Source organism: Oncorhynchus clarkii, chromosome 32 (genome assembly GCF_045791955.1).
Source record: "Oncorhynchus clarkii lewisi isolate Uvic-CL-2024 chromosome 32, UVic_Ocla_1.0, whole genome shotgun sequence".
NCBI classification, from domain to species: domain Eukaryota; kingdom Metazoa; phylum Chordata; class Actinopteri; order Salmoniformes; family Salmonidae; genus Oncorhynchus; species Oncorhynchus clarkii.
The window spans coordinates 23,417,366-23,437,779 of record NC_092178.1 but is presented as its reverse complement, the minus strand read 5'-3'; the positions used below and the strand labels follow the sequence as shown (position 1 = coordinate 23,437,779).

The 20,414-nt window shown below is 41.0% G+C and overlaps 1 protein-coding gene across 4 annotated transcripts in view; it reads right to left on the bottom strand.

The window, feature by feature from the left end:
- Positions 1-20,414, bottom strand: part of LOC139391673 (DNA topoisomerase 2-beta-like) — a 40,944-nt gene that overhangs the window by 10,274 nt on the left and 10,256 nt on the right. For 2 of the 4 annotated variants that reach the window (XM_071139100.1, XM_071139101.1), the window contains exons 2-19: positions 19,509-19,742; positions 18,647-18,737; positions 16,803-16,866; positions 13,505-13,650; positions 13,135-13,232; positions 12,221-12,433; positions 11,803-11,976; positions 11,463-11,564; positions 11,179-11,316; positions 10,791-10,929; positions 3,937-4,094; positions 3,515-3,640; positions 3,092-3,202; positions 2,670-2,775; positions 2,317-2,426; positions 1,896-1,988; positions 843-957; positions 396-517 (exon numbers count right to left, since the gene is read on the bottom strand). In XM_071139100.1, coding sequence (XP_070995201.1) covers positions 396-517; positions 843-957; positions 1,896-1,988; positions 2,317-2,426; positions 2,670-2,775; positions 3,092-3,202; positions 3,515-3,640; positions 3,937-4,094; positions 10,791-10,929; positions 11,179-11,316; positions 11,463-11,564; positions 11,803-11,976; positions 12,221-12,433; positions 13,135-13,232; positions 13,505-13,650; positions 16,803-16,866; positions 18,647-18,737; positions 19,509-19,742 — 2,340 coding nt within the window. The remainder of the gene's footprint in view (positions 1-395; positions 518-842; positions 958-1,895; positions 1,989-2,316; positions 2,427-2,669; positions 2,776-3,091; positions 3,203-3,514; positions 3,641-3,936; positions 4,095-10,790; positions 10,930-11,178; positions 11,317-11,462; positions 11,565-11,802; positions 11,977-12,220; positions 12,434-13,134; positions 13,233-13,504; positions 13,651-16,802; positions 16,867-18,646; positions 18,738-19,508; positions 19,743-20,414) is intronic. The other 2 variants (XM_071139102.1, XM_071139104.1) reach the window with 2 other exon arrangements.

Sequence of the window (20,414 nt, the reverse complement as noted above, 5' to 3'; positions counted from 1 at the left end):
TAGCTCAGTAAGTATATGTCATATACGTAGCTCAGTACGTATATGTCATATACGTAGCTCAGTACGTATATGTCATATACGTAGCTCAGTACGTATATGTCATATACGTAGCTCAGTACGTATATGTCATATACGTAGCTCAGTACGTATATGTCATATACGTAGCTCAGTACGTATATGTCATATACGTAGCTCAGTAAGTATATGTCATATACGTAGCTCAGTAAGTATATGTCATATACGTAGCTCAGTAAGTATATGTCATATACGTAGCTCAGTAAGTATATGTCATATACGTAGCTCAGTAAGTATATGTCATATACGTAGCTCAGTAAGTATATGTCATATACGTAGCTCAGTAAGTATATTTCATATAGCTCAGTAAGTTTACGGACCTCTCCGTGATGGTAGGCAGACATCTCTGCTACTGAACCAGCCAGCTGAGCCACCTTCACCTCCCTCTTATCATTCCTCTTCATACAGGTGAACAGCACTTTCCTCTGGCCTGGCTTCAGTCCTACACACATGACATCATCAAAAGAGGACCACACCACACACACATCTCTTCAAAAGGGGATCACAAGTGGACCGCATGAGGAGTAGGTGTTGCAACAAACAGCTAATGGGGATTGAAATAAACAAATGATACACGTCATCAATGGGGGACCACTTCACACAAACAATTATTCAAGAGGAAGGTGAAGAACTCTGTTAAAAACAAGTTTCCAGGCTTCTCAGTTCCCTTATGAAACTTCAAAGCCATTTGACAACAAACACAACAACAAAAGCTACTAAGACAAGAGTGTCCAGGGAGATAGTCTAGTGGATCGATGCATACGTACCGTCCACCAAGGATGGGATGGATCTCTCGTTGTCGGAGTTGGAGAAGAGGATGAGTTCTTTGTTGATGAAGTCATTGTAGGAGAGGTGTTTCGCCTGCGTGCCGTACAGGTATTGCTGCATGGGGACAATAAAAGGGTGAAACGTAAAGTGACTTTAATCAGGGCTATGATGTTGTTATGGTCTTATCAGTGCCACAAGGGAGAGTGTTGTCTACTTTGCATCAGCGACCGACAGCAAACAGAGTCATTTACACAACTGTGTTCCGTGCAGGTATTGCTGTAGGATGAAATATAAATAAACAGAATTGAAGCAGCGCTCTGATGATGTCACCGGTGTTAGACATGGTTCTGATGGGATTCACAAGGGGAAAGCAGCTGCTACTTTACATCAGTGATAGACAGTAGAGAATTTTCAGGAAATATTTCCATTTCAATGCTTAGGATATTTGGGTAACACGGGCTGAACACAAATCCTCAGAGGCGTGTGAATCTGAGCCAGCTAAAGACTCTAAACAAGCTGTGATACATCATGGTCCAAGTAACTCCCAGGGTGGAGAGATCCCTCTATGAAAACACAAACATCTGAACAGTCTACATCCTCTTCCTTTAATCAAACTCCAATATCAAAATGTCTCTCACTGGGTGCATCTCAATAGTCTGCTGCTTCCTCTCCTTGTCTCCTTTCCTTCATCTGCACTGATGTGAATGATCTGGACATTCTCTCACAGTGCAGATGGAACCTAGATGTTTCAGTGAAGCACACTTGTGTGATGAGTAACCGTTGCAGAGACCTGAAGATTAACGCAATAGGAGGTATGCAAAACTTGTTATAATGGCTGTATTTCTACCTACTTGAATGGTGAATATCTCAGATACACATGAAAACATGAAATGACACCGGGAATTGATAGATCACTCAGAGATGCACAAATACAATATAACACAAAAAAGTGGATACATCTTTTGTTTATTAAGCTAAGCGGGCTAACAGTCTTCTGGCATGCAGGAGACCCAGGTTTGAACCCAGTCGGTCACACAGTCAGTCCCACTCACCTCTGGCAGGCCGTGCATCCTCCTCTGTCTCCTGTCCTCCATAAAGTTAGTGAGCCACTCCTTCCTGTCGTCAGTCTTCTTCTTACTGAACGCCTAGAGACAGGCAGCAATGGATAGATCACTGTTTGTGTCAGTCAAACAAAATCACTGTCAGCCCTCTCTCCATTTGGCAAGGATCTCTCAAGCAGAGCACTGACAAATCACAAAGTCAAAACAAAGTCTCAGGTGTGAGTTGACAGAAGGATTGAAGAAAGCACAAAGTGTGTGCACAGCAATCCTAGCTTGAGGAATATATTTTCTAAAATGTTTTAGCCATTTCAGAATTGATTTTCTACCTTTTCTAGACATTTGTTCTGTACATTTACAGAAACCATGTTCAGAAGACCAAGACAGGGAAAAGGAGAGAGAGTGTTAAACCCACCAGTGTGATGGCAGCGTCGTCCTCTGTCCCGGCGTATCTAAACATGATCCGGTGTTTCTCCATGTCTGCAAAGTACTCCTTAGCCTCCTTGCTTGTGCTGGTACCCAAACCTGGAACACAAGCAATCAAACACTCAAACCCTTTTCACAGTACCGTGGCAACCCAAACTGTGCTGGCTGGCTAAAATATTATTTTCCCACATTGTCCTTTCCAGCATGCTCCAGCAACTATGGTGGATGTATACTCAGGCCAGTACAGTAGAGCTTGGCTCGATTTGCCTCAGTAGTGTGAAACAGAATAGCTTCTAACAATAATGGTTAGTTTGGAGGATGATCCACATGTGATGAACAAACCTTTGTAGTACTTTATATGCCAGGTTTTAAAGTTGACTGTCTGTTTCTTCCATTCGTCAAACTCTGGAATGCTGTAGAAAGCATGCTCCTGTTTATTCTTGTTCACCTGCAGGAAAGAGTTCAAAGCAGCATTACAACCATGCTTGCCAGTTTTAAGCCAATCTAAACGTTGTTTGTGTTTTATAACAGTTTAAAGTAAGTTGCCATAAGCTGAAATTAGAGGTCACGACTGTGTCATGTAGTCCTTGTCCTATGATGGAGGTTTCAGCCAGTGTAGATTTGCAAACACTGAAGAGTTCAAGCCAAGGGGAAGTGATAGGGAGAAAATTGGGACCGGCTGTACCAATGTATGAATCTTACTTTGACTATATAGAATGTGTGTAATAGCCCAGAACCCCTGCTATTACCTGTGTGAGTCTTACCTTAACGATGGGCGTGATGAACTCCTCCAGGAAGGTGTGTTTGAGCAGGGATGGCCAGTTGTGATGGAAGAAGTTGATGAGCAAACCCTTGATATGGGAGCCATCCTGATCCTGTCAGCAGATCATCAACACAAACACACACTATTAGTATGGATTGTTATGACCCAAGGGTGCATCCAAAAGGATAACCTATTCCATATGTAGTGCATTACTTTTGGTGCATTACACCATACTATATAGGGAATATCATGCCATTTCAGAGTAACCTTAGAGTGTAACTTCAACAAAACAAGGCTTTGAACATGCATACTGTATGAAAGATGCTTTACGCTCATTGTTGTTACAATTATTGATGATGAAAATCCCAAGACATGGGTCAATTATAGACGTCAGTCGTTGGTGGGATTGATAAAGTATTAGAACCTGATCGGTCATGATCATGATCTTGCCGTAGCGTAGGGATCTCAGAGACTCTGGGTCGTCGTAGCTCTTCTTGTACTGCAGACCCACGATCTTGATGATGTTGTTGATCTCTGCGTTCTCCATGATCTGGTGGGAAAGAGAAAAATGGATTGTGTCAGTGTTTCCCCTAACATAATATAGGCAGGGTGGGCCACTCTAGCTCTGGTGGAGTTTGGCTTCAGTTGATCTCAATTTCCTTTTCAGTTGATCTGAATGGTTATTGCCCCACATTTGGGAAATCATTTATGTATTTCCCTTCAGTAATTATCTCTTTACAAGATAACTTATTATTGTGGTGTAAGTCTGATAGCTACTTGAATCATTTAGATTGTAATCACCCATACACTCTCCCAGACCAACCTAACAGCTCTCTACTCTCTCACCTGTTTGTGTGTGGCCTCCCGTACATTCAGGATCTTTCCTCTTAGTGGGAAGACACCATAGCGATCACGCCCGATGACGCCGAGCCCGGAGACGGCCAGGGACTTGGCTGAGTCCCCCTCAGTCAGGATCAGAGTGCATTCAGACGAGTGTTTACCACCTGGGGTGAAGACAGAAGTAAAACGTGCAGTTCAGCTAGTGTTTACCACCTGGGGTGAAGACAGGAGTAAAACGTGCAGTTCAGCGAGTGTTTAAACAATGTTTTATTTTTATTTTTTGAATATCCAAAACATACAATATACTTGCAGTGAAGCCACTCAACAACTATACCACACCAGTCATCCAACAGACTCCCATTCAGAGCGACACACAGAGGCATCCAGGGTCAATGCCCTGCTCAAGGGCACGTCAACAGATCTCCCACAAGGCCAAAAAAGACTGGGACGCAAACCCTCCAAGATCCCCCCACAGTTCCACATAGCTGTCCCTCCACTACCCGAGACCCCTCCCACAGCCCCCCTGCACGGCATCAGCCTCAAAAAACACTGCCTCTCAGTGTCATTCAAACTTACTTTTTATTATGTTTTATTTTTAATACTTTATATTTGACCATCATTCTATCTCCCGCCCAGAAACGCCACTCCCACTTGTCTCCAATTCCACATCCCAACCCTCAGCTTCCCTCAGCCCAGCCCACCTATCTCTGCTGGCTACTCTCTTCGGATTTCTAAGCAACATGAAAAAGTTAAAAGTTTGGGGGTCACTTAGAAATGTCCTTGTTTTAGAAAGAATTATTTTTTTTTGTCCATTAAAATAACGTCAAATTGATCAGAAATACAGTGTAGACATTGTTAATATTGTAAATGACTATTGTAGCTGGAAACGGCAGATTTTTTATGGAATCTCTACATAGGCGTACAGTGGCCCATTATCAGAAACCATCACTCCTGTGTTCAAATGGCACGTTGTGTTAGCTAATCCAAGTTTATCATTTTAAAAGGCTAATTGATCATTAGAAAACCCTTTGCAATTATGTTAGCACAACTGAAAACAGTTGTCCTGTTAAAGAAGCAATAAAACTGGCCTTCTTAAGACAAGTTGAGTATCTGGAGCATCAGCATTTGTGGGTTCGATTACAGGCTCAAAATAGCCAGAAACAAAGAACTTTCTCCTGAAACTCATCAGTCTATTCTTGTTCTGAGGAATGAAGGCTATTCCATGCGAGAAATTGCCAAGAAACTGAAGATCTCGTACAACGCTATGTACTACTCCCTTCACAGAACAGCGCAAACAGGCTCTAACCAGAATAGAAAGAGGAGTGGGAGGCCCCAGTGCACAACTGAGCAAGAAGACAAGTACATTAGAGTGTCTAGTTTGAGAAACAGACGCCTCACAAGTCCTCAACTGGCAGCATCATTAAATAGTACCCACAAAACACCAGTCTCAACATCAACAGTGAAGAGGAGACTCCGAGATGCTGGCCTTCTAGGCAGAGTTCCTCTGTCAAATAAAGTTGCAAAGAAAAAGCCACATCTCAGACTGGCCAATAAAAAGAAAAACATTAAGACGGGCAAAAGAATACAGACACTGGACAGAGGAACTCTGCCTACAAGGCCAGCATCCCGGAGTCTCCTCTTCACTGTTGATGTCGAGACTGGTGTTTCGCAGGTATTATTTAATGAAGCTGTCAGTTGAGGACGTTCTGCTCAATTTAATGTTATTTTAATGGACAAAAAATATATTTTCTTTCAAAAACAAGGACATTTCTAAGTGATCCCAAACTTTTGAACGGTAGTGTATATCTTTAAACTATGCTGTGATGTTTAACGTACAATTTCAATCTATGTAATCGAATAGAATGCACAGATTGCAAGTTGAAGATAAATACTTTTACTAAGAGTATTAGTATATTAGTAATTGACTGACCCGGTCCAGATCTCCTAACAGTACTATTTCTAGGGTCAATTTTAGATCAAATGTTATGCATTTTTAGCCATTCCTTAACCTGAGACCAGAAACAGGCTACCTGAGGGCAATACCAAAATAAATGGTCTATTGATTCTGTATCCTCACAACAAAATCTGCCGAGCGTTGATGATTTTATGCCCCAGATATTCAACATTTTGGTGATGGCAAGAACTCTATATAATAATTTTAGCTGAAAAGCACGAAGTCTTGAATCTTGCATCGTTTTATATATCAACTCATACACCCTGTACCATGGAAACTCTCTCCCAACTATTTTGCAATCTGTGTGGTACAGTTGTCAACATCCTGGTCCTCAAATGAAACTGGTATACATTCCTATTTATGCTATTTTTATTCCTCTGACAGTTTTGATCCTTTATATTTGGCAGAAAGACCAGTTCCCCATCTCCTCCCGCTGCCACCTGCCTCCTCCATTTTTGGGTTAATGCTGTAATAAATTGGTTGTACTCTTGGATTGAGCCGATCGTCCCATACAATTCTGATAACTCCATGAAAGACATAACTCTACCATTCCAATTTACAATATAATTTAAGAACAAAATACCCTTTTCAAACATCTTTCCAATAAATACAGGTATTTTATCAACCAGCACATTTGAGTTCAGTCATAATATTTGTTCTAGCCAGCATCATCAGGAGTAGGCAGCAGAGTAAACTGAGATATGACTAAGGAGTTAATCAGGGCAATTTTTCCATAAATAGACAGGCATTTACCTCTCCATGGTTGCAGGATCTTGTCTATTTTTACTTCTCTATTGAAATTCATTGTGGAGAGCTTATTTATTATTTTGTGATAGGAATACCAAGTTTGTCTACTTCACCATCATCCCATTTTATAGGTAAACTGCAGGGTAATGTAAAAGTTGGATTTTTTTAAGAGCCAATACATAGTCATAACTAGGTTTTAGTCCAGAGGCCAGAAAAGTTAGCCAGATCTTCAATGAGACATTGCAGGGATCTAGCTTGCAGACTTAACATAAAACTTGAGTCATCGGCATACATGGACACCTTCGTTTTTAAGCCTTGGATTTCTAATCCTATAATGTTGTTATTGGATCTCATTTTAATAGCTAGCATTTCAATGGCCATAACGAATAGATATGGTGACACCAGACATCCTTAACTCCTCTTAACAATTCAAAACTCTCGGAGACGCAGCCGCTATCTATTTTACACCTGGGGTTGCTATACATTACTTTTACCCATTTTATAAGAGAATTACCGAAATTTAAAAAAATCCAGGCATTTATAAATAAAATCCAGTCTAACTTTATCAAATTACTTTTCAAAATCTGCTATAAATACCAGGCCTGGCTTCTTAGATGTTTCATGATGTTCTATTATTTCTAGTAGTTGTCGTATATTATCTCCAATGTATCGTCCATGTAAAAAACCTGTCTGATCAGGATGAACAATACCTGGTAAAAACCCTTTTAATTCTAGGTGCTATGCATTTCGCTAGTATTTTTGCATCACAACACTTAAGTTTAAGGGGCCTCCAGGTTTTTTTTAATAGACTGGACCTTTATATTTGCCATCTGGGTCTTGTTTTAATAATAGTGAAATCAGACTTTCCTGCTGAGTACTTGACAGACAACCATTTCTATAGGAGTAGGTAAAACAATCTAGCATTTAGTATATCAAAAAAGTTTGAAATACAGTTGAAGTCAGAAGTTAACATACACCTTAGCCAAATACATTTAAACTCAGTTTTTCACAATTCCTGACATTTAATCCAAGTAAAAATGCCCTGTCTTAGGCCAGTTAAGATCCCCACTTTATTTTAAGAATGTGAAATGTCAGAATAATAGTAGAGAGAATTATTTATTTCAGCTTTTATTTCTTTCATCACATTCCCAGTGGGTTAGAAGTTTACATACACTCACTTAGTATTTGATAGCATTGCCTTTAAATTGTTTAACTTGGGTCAAACATTTCAGGTAGCCTTCCACAAGCTTCCCATAATAAGTTGGGTGAATTTTGGCCCATTCCTCCTGACAGAGCTGGTGTAACTGAGTCAGGTTTGTAGGCCTCCTTGCTCGCACACACTTTTTCAGTTCTGTCCACAAATTTTCTATAGGATTGAGGTCAGGGCTTTGTGATGGCCACTCCAATACCTTGACTTTGTTGTCCTTAAGCCATTTTGATACAACTTTGGAAGTATGTTTGGGGTCATTGTCCATTTGGAAGACCCATTTGCGACCAAGCTTTAACTTCCTGACTGATGTCTTGAGATGTTACTTCAATATATCCACATACATTTTCCAACCTCATGATGCCATCTATTTTGTGAAGTGCACCAGACCCTTCTGCAGCAAAACACCCCCACAACATGATGCTGCCACCCCCGTGCGTGACGGTTGGGATGGTGTTCTTCAGATTGCAAGCCTCCCCATTTTTCCTCCAAACTTAACGATTATCATTATGGCCAAACAGTTCTATTTTTCTCCAAAAAGTACAATCTTTGACCCCATGTGCAGTTGCAAACCGTAGTCTGGCTTTTTTAATGGCGGTTTTGGAGCAGTGGCTTCTTCCTTGCTGAGCAGCCTTTCAGGTTATGTCGATATAAGACTGTGGATATAGATAATTTTGTACCCGTTTCCTCCAGCATCTTCACAAGGTCCTTTGCTGTTGTTCTGGGATTGATTTGCACTTTTCACACCAAAGTACGTTCATCTCTAAGAGACAGAACGCGTCTCCTTCCTGAGCGGTATGACGGCTGCGTGGTCCCATGGTGTTTATACTTGCGTGCTATTGTTTGTACAGATGAACGTGGTACCTTCAGGCGTTTGGAAATTGCTCCCAAGGATTAACCAGACTTGTGAAGGTCTACAATTTTTTTTCTGAGGTCTTGGCTGATTTATTTTGATTTTCCCATGATGTCAAGCAAAGAGGCACCAGGTTTGATGGTAGGCCTTGAAATACATCCACAGGCACACCTCCAATTGACTCAAATGATGTCAATTAGCCTATCAGAAGCTTCTAAAACCATTACATAATTTTGGGGAATTTTCAAGCTGTTTGAAGGCACAGTCAACTTAGTGTATGTAAACTTCTGGCCCACTGGAATTGTGATACAGTGAATTATAAGTGAAATAATCTTGTGAAATAAACAGTTGTTGGAAAAATGACTTGTGTCATGCACAAAGTAGATGTCCAAACCGACTTGCCAAAACTATAGTTTGTTAACAAGAAATTTGTGGAGTGATTGAAAAACTAGTTTTAATGACTCCAACCAAAGTGTATGTAAACTTCCGACTTCAACTGTACCTCCACCGGTATGCCATCAAGCCCTGGGGTTTTTCCAGACTGAAAGGATTTAATAGCCTTAAAAAAAGTTCCTCCTCTGTAATTTGGCCTTCGCACTGATCTTTCTGTACATTTGTTAATTTTCCATGTTTTGTATTATTCCTTACTGTAATCTTCATTCAGTGGGAGAGGATGAGACGGAAAAGAGAATATCTGCTTAAAATATTTAGCTTCCCCTTTTAAAATATAATTCGGGGAATCATAGATTACTTTGTCTTCAGTAATGAGTTTCTGCAAATTATTTTTGTTAGCGTTCCTGTGTTGGAGAATCAGGAAGAATTTTGTGCATTTTTCTCCATATTCCCATCCAGTTTGCTTTATTTTTGTAATAGATTACATTAGATTGTTCTTGAGTTATTTTTGTTTTTCCTCTAACTTATTATTTTGTATCTCTGTAGTATTGTTTTTATTGCTATCTACCTGTACTATTAGTTCATGGATTTCCCTTGTTAGTCTTGTCTCTTTAGCCAGAAACTGCTTTTTTATTATTGATGAATATTGAATTCAATGAAGGTACATTTAAAATGTATCCCAAACAATAAGTGGATTTTCTGTTCCTATAATATACTGAAAAAAATTCAGTTTTAACTAAGACAAAATCATTTATAAATAAGTTGTCCTCCAGTAAACTATGATTAAATGTTCAATATCCCCATCCACGTGGAAAATCTATAAGAGTTATGTGAAGGCCAATTAGATGATGATCTGATCACATTCTGTCTCCTATTAAAACTTTAACCTTTGATGCAAGAGAGAAAGACACAATTAAGTCTCCTCCATGTGTATCTCACTAGGTGGGAGTTTTTTAGTCTCCAAATATCCACTATTTCTAATGTGTCCATAATATTTGTGATTTCGTTAAGGGCAAGGTGTGATGATACTTTGTAGAGTGATTACCTTTACGGTCCATCAAGGTACTTAACACTGTGTTTTTGTCTCCTACCGTAATGATTTGATCATTTGTTGCTTGGTATAAATATTTTCAAAGAAGTGTGGATCATCCTGATTTGGACCATATAGATTAATAACTTTCCATGATGGAGTATGTTGTTCCTCCATAGCGTAAAGCTGTTGGTACTCGTCGATTTCCCTCAGGATCTCCTTAGTATCCAGATTGTCTCTTTACTGTTTTTCAAAAGTTTTTAACAATGCGTCTTTCCATGACGACAACTGGTGTCTGTAATACAGCCACCTAGCACTGTTGTTTGGTTAGCAGTGTTTTCTGGATGTTAAAAGCTAAACACGTCGCAGAATCCACACAAAAACAAGTTTGGTATTCTTATTTAATTAACAGCGGTTTTGTTTTTATCAAAAATAACAAACTGGATGTTTTCCAGCATACAGTGATCAACTGCTCACTCTGATGACGTGTGACGACAATGAGGGAAACAGTGTTTCCCCTAATGTTTTATAAGTGGGGTGGGGCCCAACCGCCTAGCTCTGTTCCCCCAGCCTAATTAAATATCTTCAACTAGTGTCAATGTAAACATTTGGTAAAATAGGCCCTCTTGGTGGATAATTGATTAGGAACAGGGCAGAGTCGTTGTGGTTGTCTTACCGGCATCGTTGGCGTCGTCCAGCTTGGGGATGCCTTTAATCTTGCTGTACTTCACTGAAGAACACTTCTTGTTGAGTTGTGTCTGGGCCTTGAACTTCACCCAGTTCAGGATACTCTCCACAATGCCACAGTTAGTCGCCTGCAGACAAAATAAATAATTGAATATGATATATCATTGTTTAATACTCCAGGTGAACTGAGAACACAAGAGGACATGGAACAGATTTTAGGATCATATGATATCAATTCAATCTAAATAACTTGACTTTCTCAGTGAGGAAACAGTGTATGTAGAGAGTAAATGCACAACATAGGATGTACACATGAAGGAGGTAGTGATATTTCACTGTGGTAAAGAAAAGTCATTTAAGAAGAAGAATCTCCTTACCGCTCTGATGAACTTCTCAGACAGAGGACACTTAGAACCAAAGCTCTTGGTTTGGAGGGTCATGTTCTCCTTGGTCTGGGAGTCAAACGTTGGGTTCTCGATCAACGCATTCACAAACACCCAGATGTGGTTCTTCACCTGATAGAGAGAAAAACAAAGCATTAAGACTGACCAGACTTTACATTAGGTTGCTCCTATACCAGTGTACTAAGAATGTAACCACTAGTAACACTATTGTAGTAACATGACAGAAATAACACAGTAATAAGATAGCAATAACTAACCTGGAAGGGTTTGACTGAGACACCAGCTTTGTTCTTCTTCTTCACCACCTCTATTAGCTTGGCTACGATCTGGTCCACCACGTAATCAATGTGTCTGCCACCCTGAATGACACAAAACAAGCAGTGTAGTACATAAAACATGTCTAATGTGGTAGAAAGTGATTAAAGTCATACTCCAAGATGTGAATACCATTAAAATGCACACTCATCCCAGCATATTTACACGTGCAAATGGCACTTCCTTTCAACCATTATTCCTAGATTGGTCAAGTCATAGTTTTCTAAATCAAAGGGTAGATTTCTGGTAAAATAACAACATAATTCCCTGAGGGGATGTTACCTTGGTGGTGGCGATACTGTTGACAAAGCTGATCTGTTGGAATCCCTTCTCACTCATGGTGAGACACACCTCCCAACGCTCGTTGACGGACTCGTTGACCACCTTTAGGGCCACGCCCACCTCATCCAGCTTGTCCTTCACGTACAGGTCCACATAGCTGCGGAACCCTGTCACCTGGGAGGACAAGGACAGGTGAGAGGAGCCTAAACCAGGTCTGGATAGTGGCTCTGGTTGTGGAACGGTTATTAGCAAATTACATTGTATTGAAACAGGTGTAGTGAAATGGTTTTTTCCCAAGTCAAAACGTTCTTCCCAGGGTCTTCCAAGACTTGGCACCTTATGTACAGCATACAGTCTGTGTATATGGGACAGCCCATCTTACTATGTGCGGTTGGTTACATGGGGCAGGGAGACTTACAGGGAGTTTCTTCCCGTTGAGCATGACTTTGACGCCCTTGCAGGAGCCAGCAATGTCGTAAGCCCTCTTGGTGAGCAGAGCCACGATGTCCATGTCCAGCTTCTCCATCTTGAACTTGGACAGGTCCGGTTGGAAGGTCACGCACGTGAAGTCGTCCCCATCAAAGAACTTTATCTTGGGGTCGCTCGTCTTCCCCATGTTGTTCTGCCAGGTCTAAGGAGGGAGAGAGAAAGAGGGGGAGATAAAAATAGGGGGAAATAGAGAGAAAGAAGGGGACAGAGATTGTCATGAAATGCACTACATTCTTCACATCTTAAGAAAAAAATTCTAGTTATTTATTTTACCTTTATTTATATAGGCAAGTCAGTTAAGAACAAATTAATATTTTCAATGACTGCCTAGGAACAGTGGGTTAACTACCTGTTCAGGGGCAGAACGACAGATTGTACCTTGTCAGCTCAGGGATTTGAACTTGCAACCTTCCGGTTACTAGTCCAACGCTCTAACCACTAGGCTACCCTGCTGCCCCAATTAAATATGGTGAATGGTGAAATTCCATCAAAGAGATACGAGTTAATAAAAAGCCTTGTGAAACTGATTGAACGAACCATCACTATTTTGGTGAGTCATTTCATTGAAAGTGACAATTGTAGGACAAACCACACAAACAAAGACAACAACCATCTAGCTTACGAGAAATAACCGAAATACCCCAAAACTATGTAGAATCCTACAATATCAACATAGAAGTCCTGTGAGACCACCCTCGACAGTGCAAATCAACTCATACTCACCCCCTTACATACTGTACTCCTGCAAAACATCAACTGGAGTTCAGCTGTTTGAAGAATGTTATTTTCAAGGTTGACTAAACAACAGATGTCAATCACACTGTGCTTTCTCGTTGTCTGTACCTGTTTGAAGCTGTGTTTGTACTCCTTGCATGCAGTTTCCACTGTGAACTTTGTGCTGAAGATATTGCAGAGTTTAGCACCGTACCCGTTCCTTCCACCTAGGAGGAAAACAGAAGGGAGACATGCTTTTATCTATGGAGAGATTGTCCTTGAAGAGCTATAGTCATTCACTCACTCCAGTGTTGTGTTACTAAGCACTGCAAGGGCTACCACAAAACTATTCAGTTGAGATCATAAAAGCAGACAGTAAAAATGGTTTAGGTTGGACGTTCTGTCTGAAGCTTTATCGAAACCATATGAAATGGTGTTACACAAATGGACAATAATTAATTAATTAATTAGATTCTCGTTTTCAGAGTGATTTTGTCACCTGTGACTTTCTTCTGCTCGTCGTCGTAGTTACTGGAGGTGAGGAGGTGTCCGAAGATGAGTGCGGGAACGTACATCTTCTCATCTTTGTGTTCCACCACAGGGATGCCTTTACCATTGTTCCAGATGGTGATGGTGTTGGACTCACTGAAGGAAGAGAGGAGGATGATGAATGTAGGAATAAACTAGGCGGGATAAACAAGAAGGGATAAACAATGCATGCCAAAGAAATTCACAGAACAGACAGAAACATCATGACCCAACTTGAATAATCATTACGTATTTCCATTTAGACGTACTAACCTTTAGATTAGGGCTCTGGCGGTAATGACATTTTGTCAGCTGGTTACTGTCATGCAAAATACATCCGTTCTCACGGTAACTGACCGTTAATTAACAACATGTTGAGCATCTCCAGGCCTCCATGCATACAAGCCACTGATGTGTGCTTTTGGAACATCTACATTTTAAAAAGTCTAATAAATCAATTTAATATACACCATCACAATACATCCATGATTTATTTTATTCAGCTCTAAAGAAACATTATGATATGAAGAAAATGTATTTCAGAAGAACAGAATATGAGTTGGTCTACTTCTATATTTTTCCGGGCTTGGGCTCATACATAGTTCTATGCGTATGCATACGCTCTAATATGCATATGGAGGTTTTGAATTAATCATCACCTTATAAAGTGCTGTTCATTTCATTGTGTAAAGGTGTCAGCATGCTTTAGTTCGGCTGGCGGCTAGCTGAGGTCGGCAAGGCGAACGAGTGTGCTCGTATACTCCCTTAAAGACATTCGCTTGAAAAAAAGAGAAATAAGCGGAAATAGTACTGTTTGTCCATTTTGAGACGCCGTAACCAGTATACACTTCCTCAAAATAGTCAGAATTAATCTAAGATACAATTAATGACATTTACTGAGTTGACGTTTTTGTCAAGGAGATCTTAGTTGCGCAATTTTACATCGAACTAAGAGGTTTTATTTGGAAATACTGCACCAAACAATGTGCATGAAAACAAGTCTTCTCTCATTGGATGACAAGAAAGACTTTCCTGAAGAATCCTTACTGTTGACCTATCACCGACGAAGGGGCGTCTTTATTTAACCTTTATTTAACTTGGCAAGTCAGTTAAGAACAAATTCTTATTTACAATGACGGCCTCAGTGATTTGCTGCAAGAAAATATGTTGTGTGCCCGAACAACTGACAAACCCCTCACGAAGTCCGAAACGAACATAAGCATCACTAAATGTTGTCATAATATATGCACAAACTCTTCTGAACTGTTTCAGCTGGGAAGCATGTGGACAGCTTTAGGTTTTGAAACAACATCCAGTGAGCAGGTATCCACTCAGTTTCAACCCATTGTTGAACTCCTTTCTTCAAATGGATCACAGTGAGATGAGTTTTAAACGCACATACTGTTTTGATGATGTGTTTGATGTGATTTTCGATAGCATTTGCATTGACTGGTTAGAGGGACAATCGAGCCCTGAGTACCAGGCCATTAGCGACCTGATAATCGTTAGGGGGTTCTGGACTCCCAACGCATGTCCTGAGTGCATAAGAGGAGAGATATGACAGGGCCTTATAGGGAGAGAGAAGTGCAGACTGGCCTCACAGGGAGAAGACCGGGAGCTCTGCTTAAGGACACTGGGGCTAAGCGGTCTGCTCTTTCTCTCCCTGTGTGTGAAGACAGAAACCCCAGAGGAATACGAGCGTTCGGCAGATTGCTGTGGTTGCCGTGCCGTAGGTGAACAGCATGTTAAATGAGCTCCCTGAATTCCAGAACCGACTGTTCATTAAGACCTACCCAGAGATCTATCAGCCTCTACAGTACCTCCCTGTCTCTCTCTCTACCCAGAGATCTATCAGCCTCTTCAGTACCTCCCTGTCTCTCCATGGTCCTGTTATCTCCCTCACACCCTCCTTCCATCTCCTCTTTTCTCTTACCTCTCCTCTCCACCGCTCCCCTCTCATCTCTTTCTCCTCTGGAGCTTCTCTCCTCCACATCTTCACTCTGTTCTCCCTAAGCCCATCCCCTAAAGCCCCTTGCTGCTAGCTAACTACCAAGACCACCAAGAACTGTGCCACGGATCAACCTACAGCTAAATACTCAGCTGATCCATGCACAATGCAGACTTTAACACAAACATACCCCACAGGCATCACAGTGGTCCGATCACTTCAACAAATTGGATGCTCTGCATTGTCAAAGACATCCTCCCACAGAAAAATCCTCATGCTTTGATACAGTGCCTTCAGAAAGTAATCACACACCTTGACTTTTTCAAATATTGTTGCATTTCAGCCTGAATTTAAAATGGATTAAAATGTAGATGTTTTTGTTACTGGCCTACACACAATACCCCATTATGTCAAAGTGGAATAATGTTTTTTGAAATCTTACAAATTAATGAAAAATGAAAAGCTGAAATGTATTGAGCTATTAAGTATTCAACCCCTTTATTACAGCAAGCCTAAATTAGGAGTAAAAGAAACACTCACAGCTGTAAAGACTCAGGAGTGTGAATACTGTAAATAAGATATTTCTGCATTCTATTTTTAATAAATTTGCACAAAAAAAATTACAAAATTTCACTTTGTCATTATTGGGTATTGTGTGTAGATGGGTGAGAAAAACAACATGCATTAAATCTACTTTGAATTCACGCTGTAAAGTAAAAAAAAGTGGAATAAGTCAAGGGGTATGAATACTTTCTGAAGGCAGTGTCTGTTTATAAGGCTACTTAGTGAGTTTAACTATTGGGTTTTATTGGTCAACCAGAACCATTTCCACCTAACGCCGCTAAAAGATCAATCATTTAACGGCAAGAAGTCTAGAGACCCAGGCAGCATGACAATCTGATGGCATTAAAGAATGAAAGCACCATGTTACATTTATACATCTTGTTTAAATCTTCTAAACAGCCACTCACTCAACTACCTCAAAGTGATGCTTGAAAGGGCTTTCACATTCTAACAGCAAAAATGGCAATGGGTGAGCCATTGTTTTCCGATGAAAAGAAGCGGCTGCACCCACCTAGGCAGCATGCACTGCGCATTTTTTTTTGAGGCGGCGCTGCTATGCTCAAATGATTTGACTCCTACACACGAGCTGAGGGCTTTGCCGACACAAAACAGAACTGTTAAACAGAACTTATGATAATGACGGATTCATGACACCTGCATCAGATAGAAGCTGCTGTGCCTACCTAAGCCATGTGCACAGTACGGTTTTTGGACTTGACCAATGATTGACAACTGCTTACTGGTCATGTGTACTTACGGATCAATGGAGATCTTTATGGTCGACATGCTCTTATCCCGCTGTTTGTTGTCGGCCGCGTTGACTGTGGAGTAGAGAAAAACATGTTGAAATGAGAAGTAGTAGGCTGCAGGGATTCAATTGTGTTGATAGAAACTATCGAAAAGATACTTGGTACTGGCATTTTCATCAAGAGCTTTAGACACACTTGAGAATCAATAGCCTAAATGTTGCCTGGCCTATAAAATCCAAAACCACATCCTTTCAACACAGCAAGTCTTGCATACTGAAAACATATTGAAAAGTCAAATAGCCTCAATCAAGTCTCCTGTGTGTTATACGGTTTGCATTAGAAAGCCTTTGCTTTGGTTGTAATGTGACATTGTGTGACTGACCCTGTATGAGTTGTGTCTAGTCAGTAATTACAGGTGATGTGGTAGGAACTAGTGAATATTTGGGCAGCGAGGACAGGCGGCTGTCTTTACCTTATCACCAGTATAAAACAGCTAAATGAGCACAGTGTGCGGAGCAAAAAAACTTGATGACTTCTCGTGTCTCCTTCCATTGCATTTGACCTAGTTCCAGTAGTTTGATCGCTCAAGGTACTGCCTAGTATAAACGTACTGTTACAGGACAGGGGTATTCATCTTTTAATCAATGCATACGCCTAACATTTTCCGGTACAATAATCGGTTGTACACCATGTTAATGTGCCAGTCAGTCAAACACATAAGCGAGACTAGTGCTGGATTCTACTGCCGCTTGCCTTAATCAGTGTGCGACTGACAACCAATAAAAGATTTCCTCAGACGGCTCTTCATTCCAGACAAATTACTACATGAGGAGTAGAAGCGAGGAGAGTGACACAGAACACACAAGGACAAGCTAGCTCCTCTATACAACTGGTTACATCTAATAGATGTTTCAGAGGTATTGTTGGACCAGATATTAAGCTGAGCTAAAAATCTGGTTTTCATCTCCAGTCACTGGTGTACAAAAATAATATCATCATACCTACAACAATAGATTGACTGTATGTAAGCCCGTGTTGGATAAAAGTGTCTGCTAAATTAATCAAATGTCAAATTTAGACTGGTCGACTGGCATAGAAAAGTATACCTAAAATAGAATCTACGTCAAACAATTTAGATTTTTATGATCGCTTACATTTACATTTTAGTCAATTAGCAGCCGCTCTTATCCAGAGACTTACAGTAGCAACTAGATTTCTCACCTAGTCTGCTCGGGGATTCACCTAGTCTGCTCGGGGATTCCAGCAACCTTCTGGCTAATTATTAGGCTACCTGCTGCTTTTTTACCCCCTTTTTCTTCCTAATTCTGATCTTCTCTCATCGCTGCAACACGGGCTCAGGAGAGGCGAAGGTGGAGTCATTCGTCCTCCGCGCCCCTTAACACCTGCCAGCTTAACCTGGAAGCCAGCCGCACTAATGTGTCAGAGGAAACACTGTTCAACTGGTGACCGTGGTCAGCCTGCAGGTACCAAGCCCACCACAAGGAGTAGCTTTACCGGCCAAACACTCCCAACCTGGACGACGAGTCCTATGGGACTCCCGGCCATGTCTGGTTGTGGCACAGCCTGGGAATGAACCAGGGTCTGTAGTAACGCCTCTAGCACTGCAATACAGTGCCTTAGAACGCTGCGCCACTCGGGAGGCCCCTACCTGCCGATCTTGAGGCAAAATCCACCAGAGGCCATTACAGTAATAACTGGGCCTGATATAAAGGGATAATAACTGATTAATAAGAGCCTAATAACAATTAACTGAGTGCTATGGCTAGCTCATAATGACCACCTTGTTACCTGTGTATGTTCTGCTTTAAAATACCCTGATAAATAGACTTACCAAGAATTTCATCAAAGATTTTGTATAATCCAGGGACGTAGGTGATTTCTCGTAGATTCATTCCAAGGTCTTCATCGAAAACCCACATTTGCTGAAAGGGTTGAAATAGATAGGTCTATTGATCAACCATTCATAATACTTGACTACGCAACAACAACAAAGAGCAACACCAGATTTCTCTGTTAGATCCATCTATAGAACTGGATGTTGTTGTGGCTAACGTTGTGTAGAACAGGGCTTCCCAAACTGTTTCACTCGGGCCCCCCTTCCAGCATGTGGAATGTCTTATTTCTAAGGACACAAGCACTGTTTATGACACAAACTGTTTACACCCCTCATTGGTAGAGAGAATTTTGCAGGTTTGAAGCTTATTTCCTGCAATTCTACACATTTTGTCATGGGGTGCAAAGAACATTTAGCAGTTTTTAATAAAATGTTGTTTCAATTCTATAAACTTTGCCATGTCTAGTGTATATTCATGTGATATTTGAGTGACAAGAAAATTACAACAACATCTATGGGCAAAGAAACCTAATAAAAAAACGTTAGCTGACATGGGCTAGTGTATCTGGACATTTCTGACCAGTTATAAATAGCTCTACGGTCTGCAATGACTAACATGACAAGAGGAGCTGATGATTCACTACCCAATTTCAAAATTACACCTTGTGCATTCACCTGTTACAACTTTCAAGAGTAAGTTTAAAGCCGAACCTCTCCGTTTGGGATCCACTGGTGTAGAATATGAGAAAAGTTCATTTGGCACAAAACAGCAGTGACATTTTTTTCTTCTCACAAGTTTTCTTTTGCACCCTCCTGAACACAAGCTAGACGTCCACAGTCATTAAGAAACCGAACCCACCTGGGTGACCGGTTCCACAGAGCCGATGTAGGTGTCGGGCCTCAGTAGGATGTGCTCCAGCTGGGTCTTCTTCTGGTACACCCTCTCCACTGACAACTTCTCTCCTCCCTTCTTCTTGGCTCCTCCACCTCCTCCCTCGGGCTTGCCCCCATCGCCACTGCCGTTCGCCGCCGCTGCTGCTGCTGCTGCCTCCTCCTCCCTCTTTTTGGCAGCATTCTTCTTATCAAAGAGGGTCTGGTATTAGACACATGTGCACAACTTTGTTAAAAAATTACACTAGAGATAAATGATTGAACTCTGTGTCTGCAGGCACTGGCAGCTGATTATCAGAACTAAGGCACAGCAGTAGCCATTTGTTTGAATTTGATTGTTTGACACGGGATTTAAGACCATCCAAACTCATTCCACGGAGGGCCGAGGGTCTGCAGGTTCACACTCCTCCCCTGTACTTGATTGATGAATTAAGGTCACTAATTAGTAAGAACTCCCCACACCTGGTTGTTTAGGTATTAACTGAAACAAAAACCGGCAGACACTCATCCCTCCATGGAATGAGTTTGACACCCCTGGTCTAAATCCTACTAGTCCAGTGTAGCCTCAAATGTTTCCGTCAATGCTCCTTTATGCTTTGGTTGGTTGGTTGATTAGTGGGTTGGTTGGAACTTGGAAGGTTTCCTTGGTTAGGCTAATTGCCCGGCACACACCCACAGTAGACACCATTGGTTAAGGCAGTGGATCTCATTGTTAAATACTTAGGATTGCACCCAAGGAGAGGCCAAAAAGTGACTGAGCCTGAGGAGAAAACTTGATCAAATAAAAATGTAAATGTTTCAAGCATAGGGAAATCTAAACGGTATTGTTGTGGTAATGAATGTATATAATTGATCGAGAGCCGTTGAGCATGCA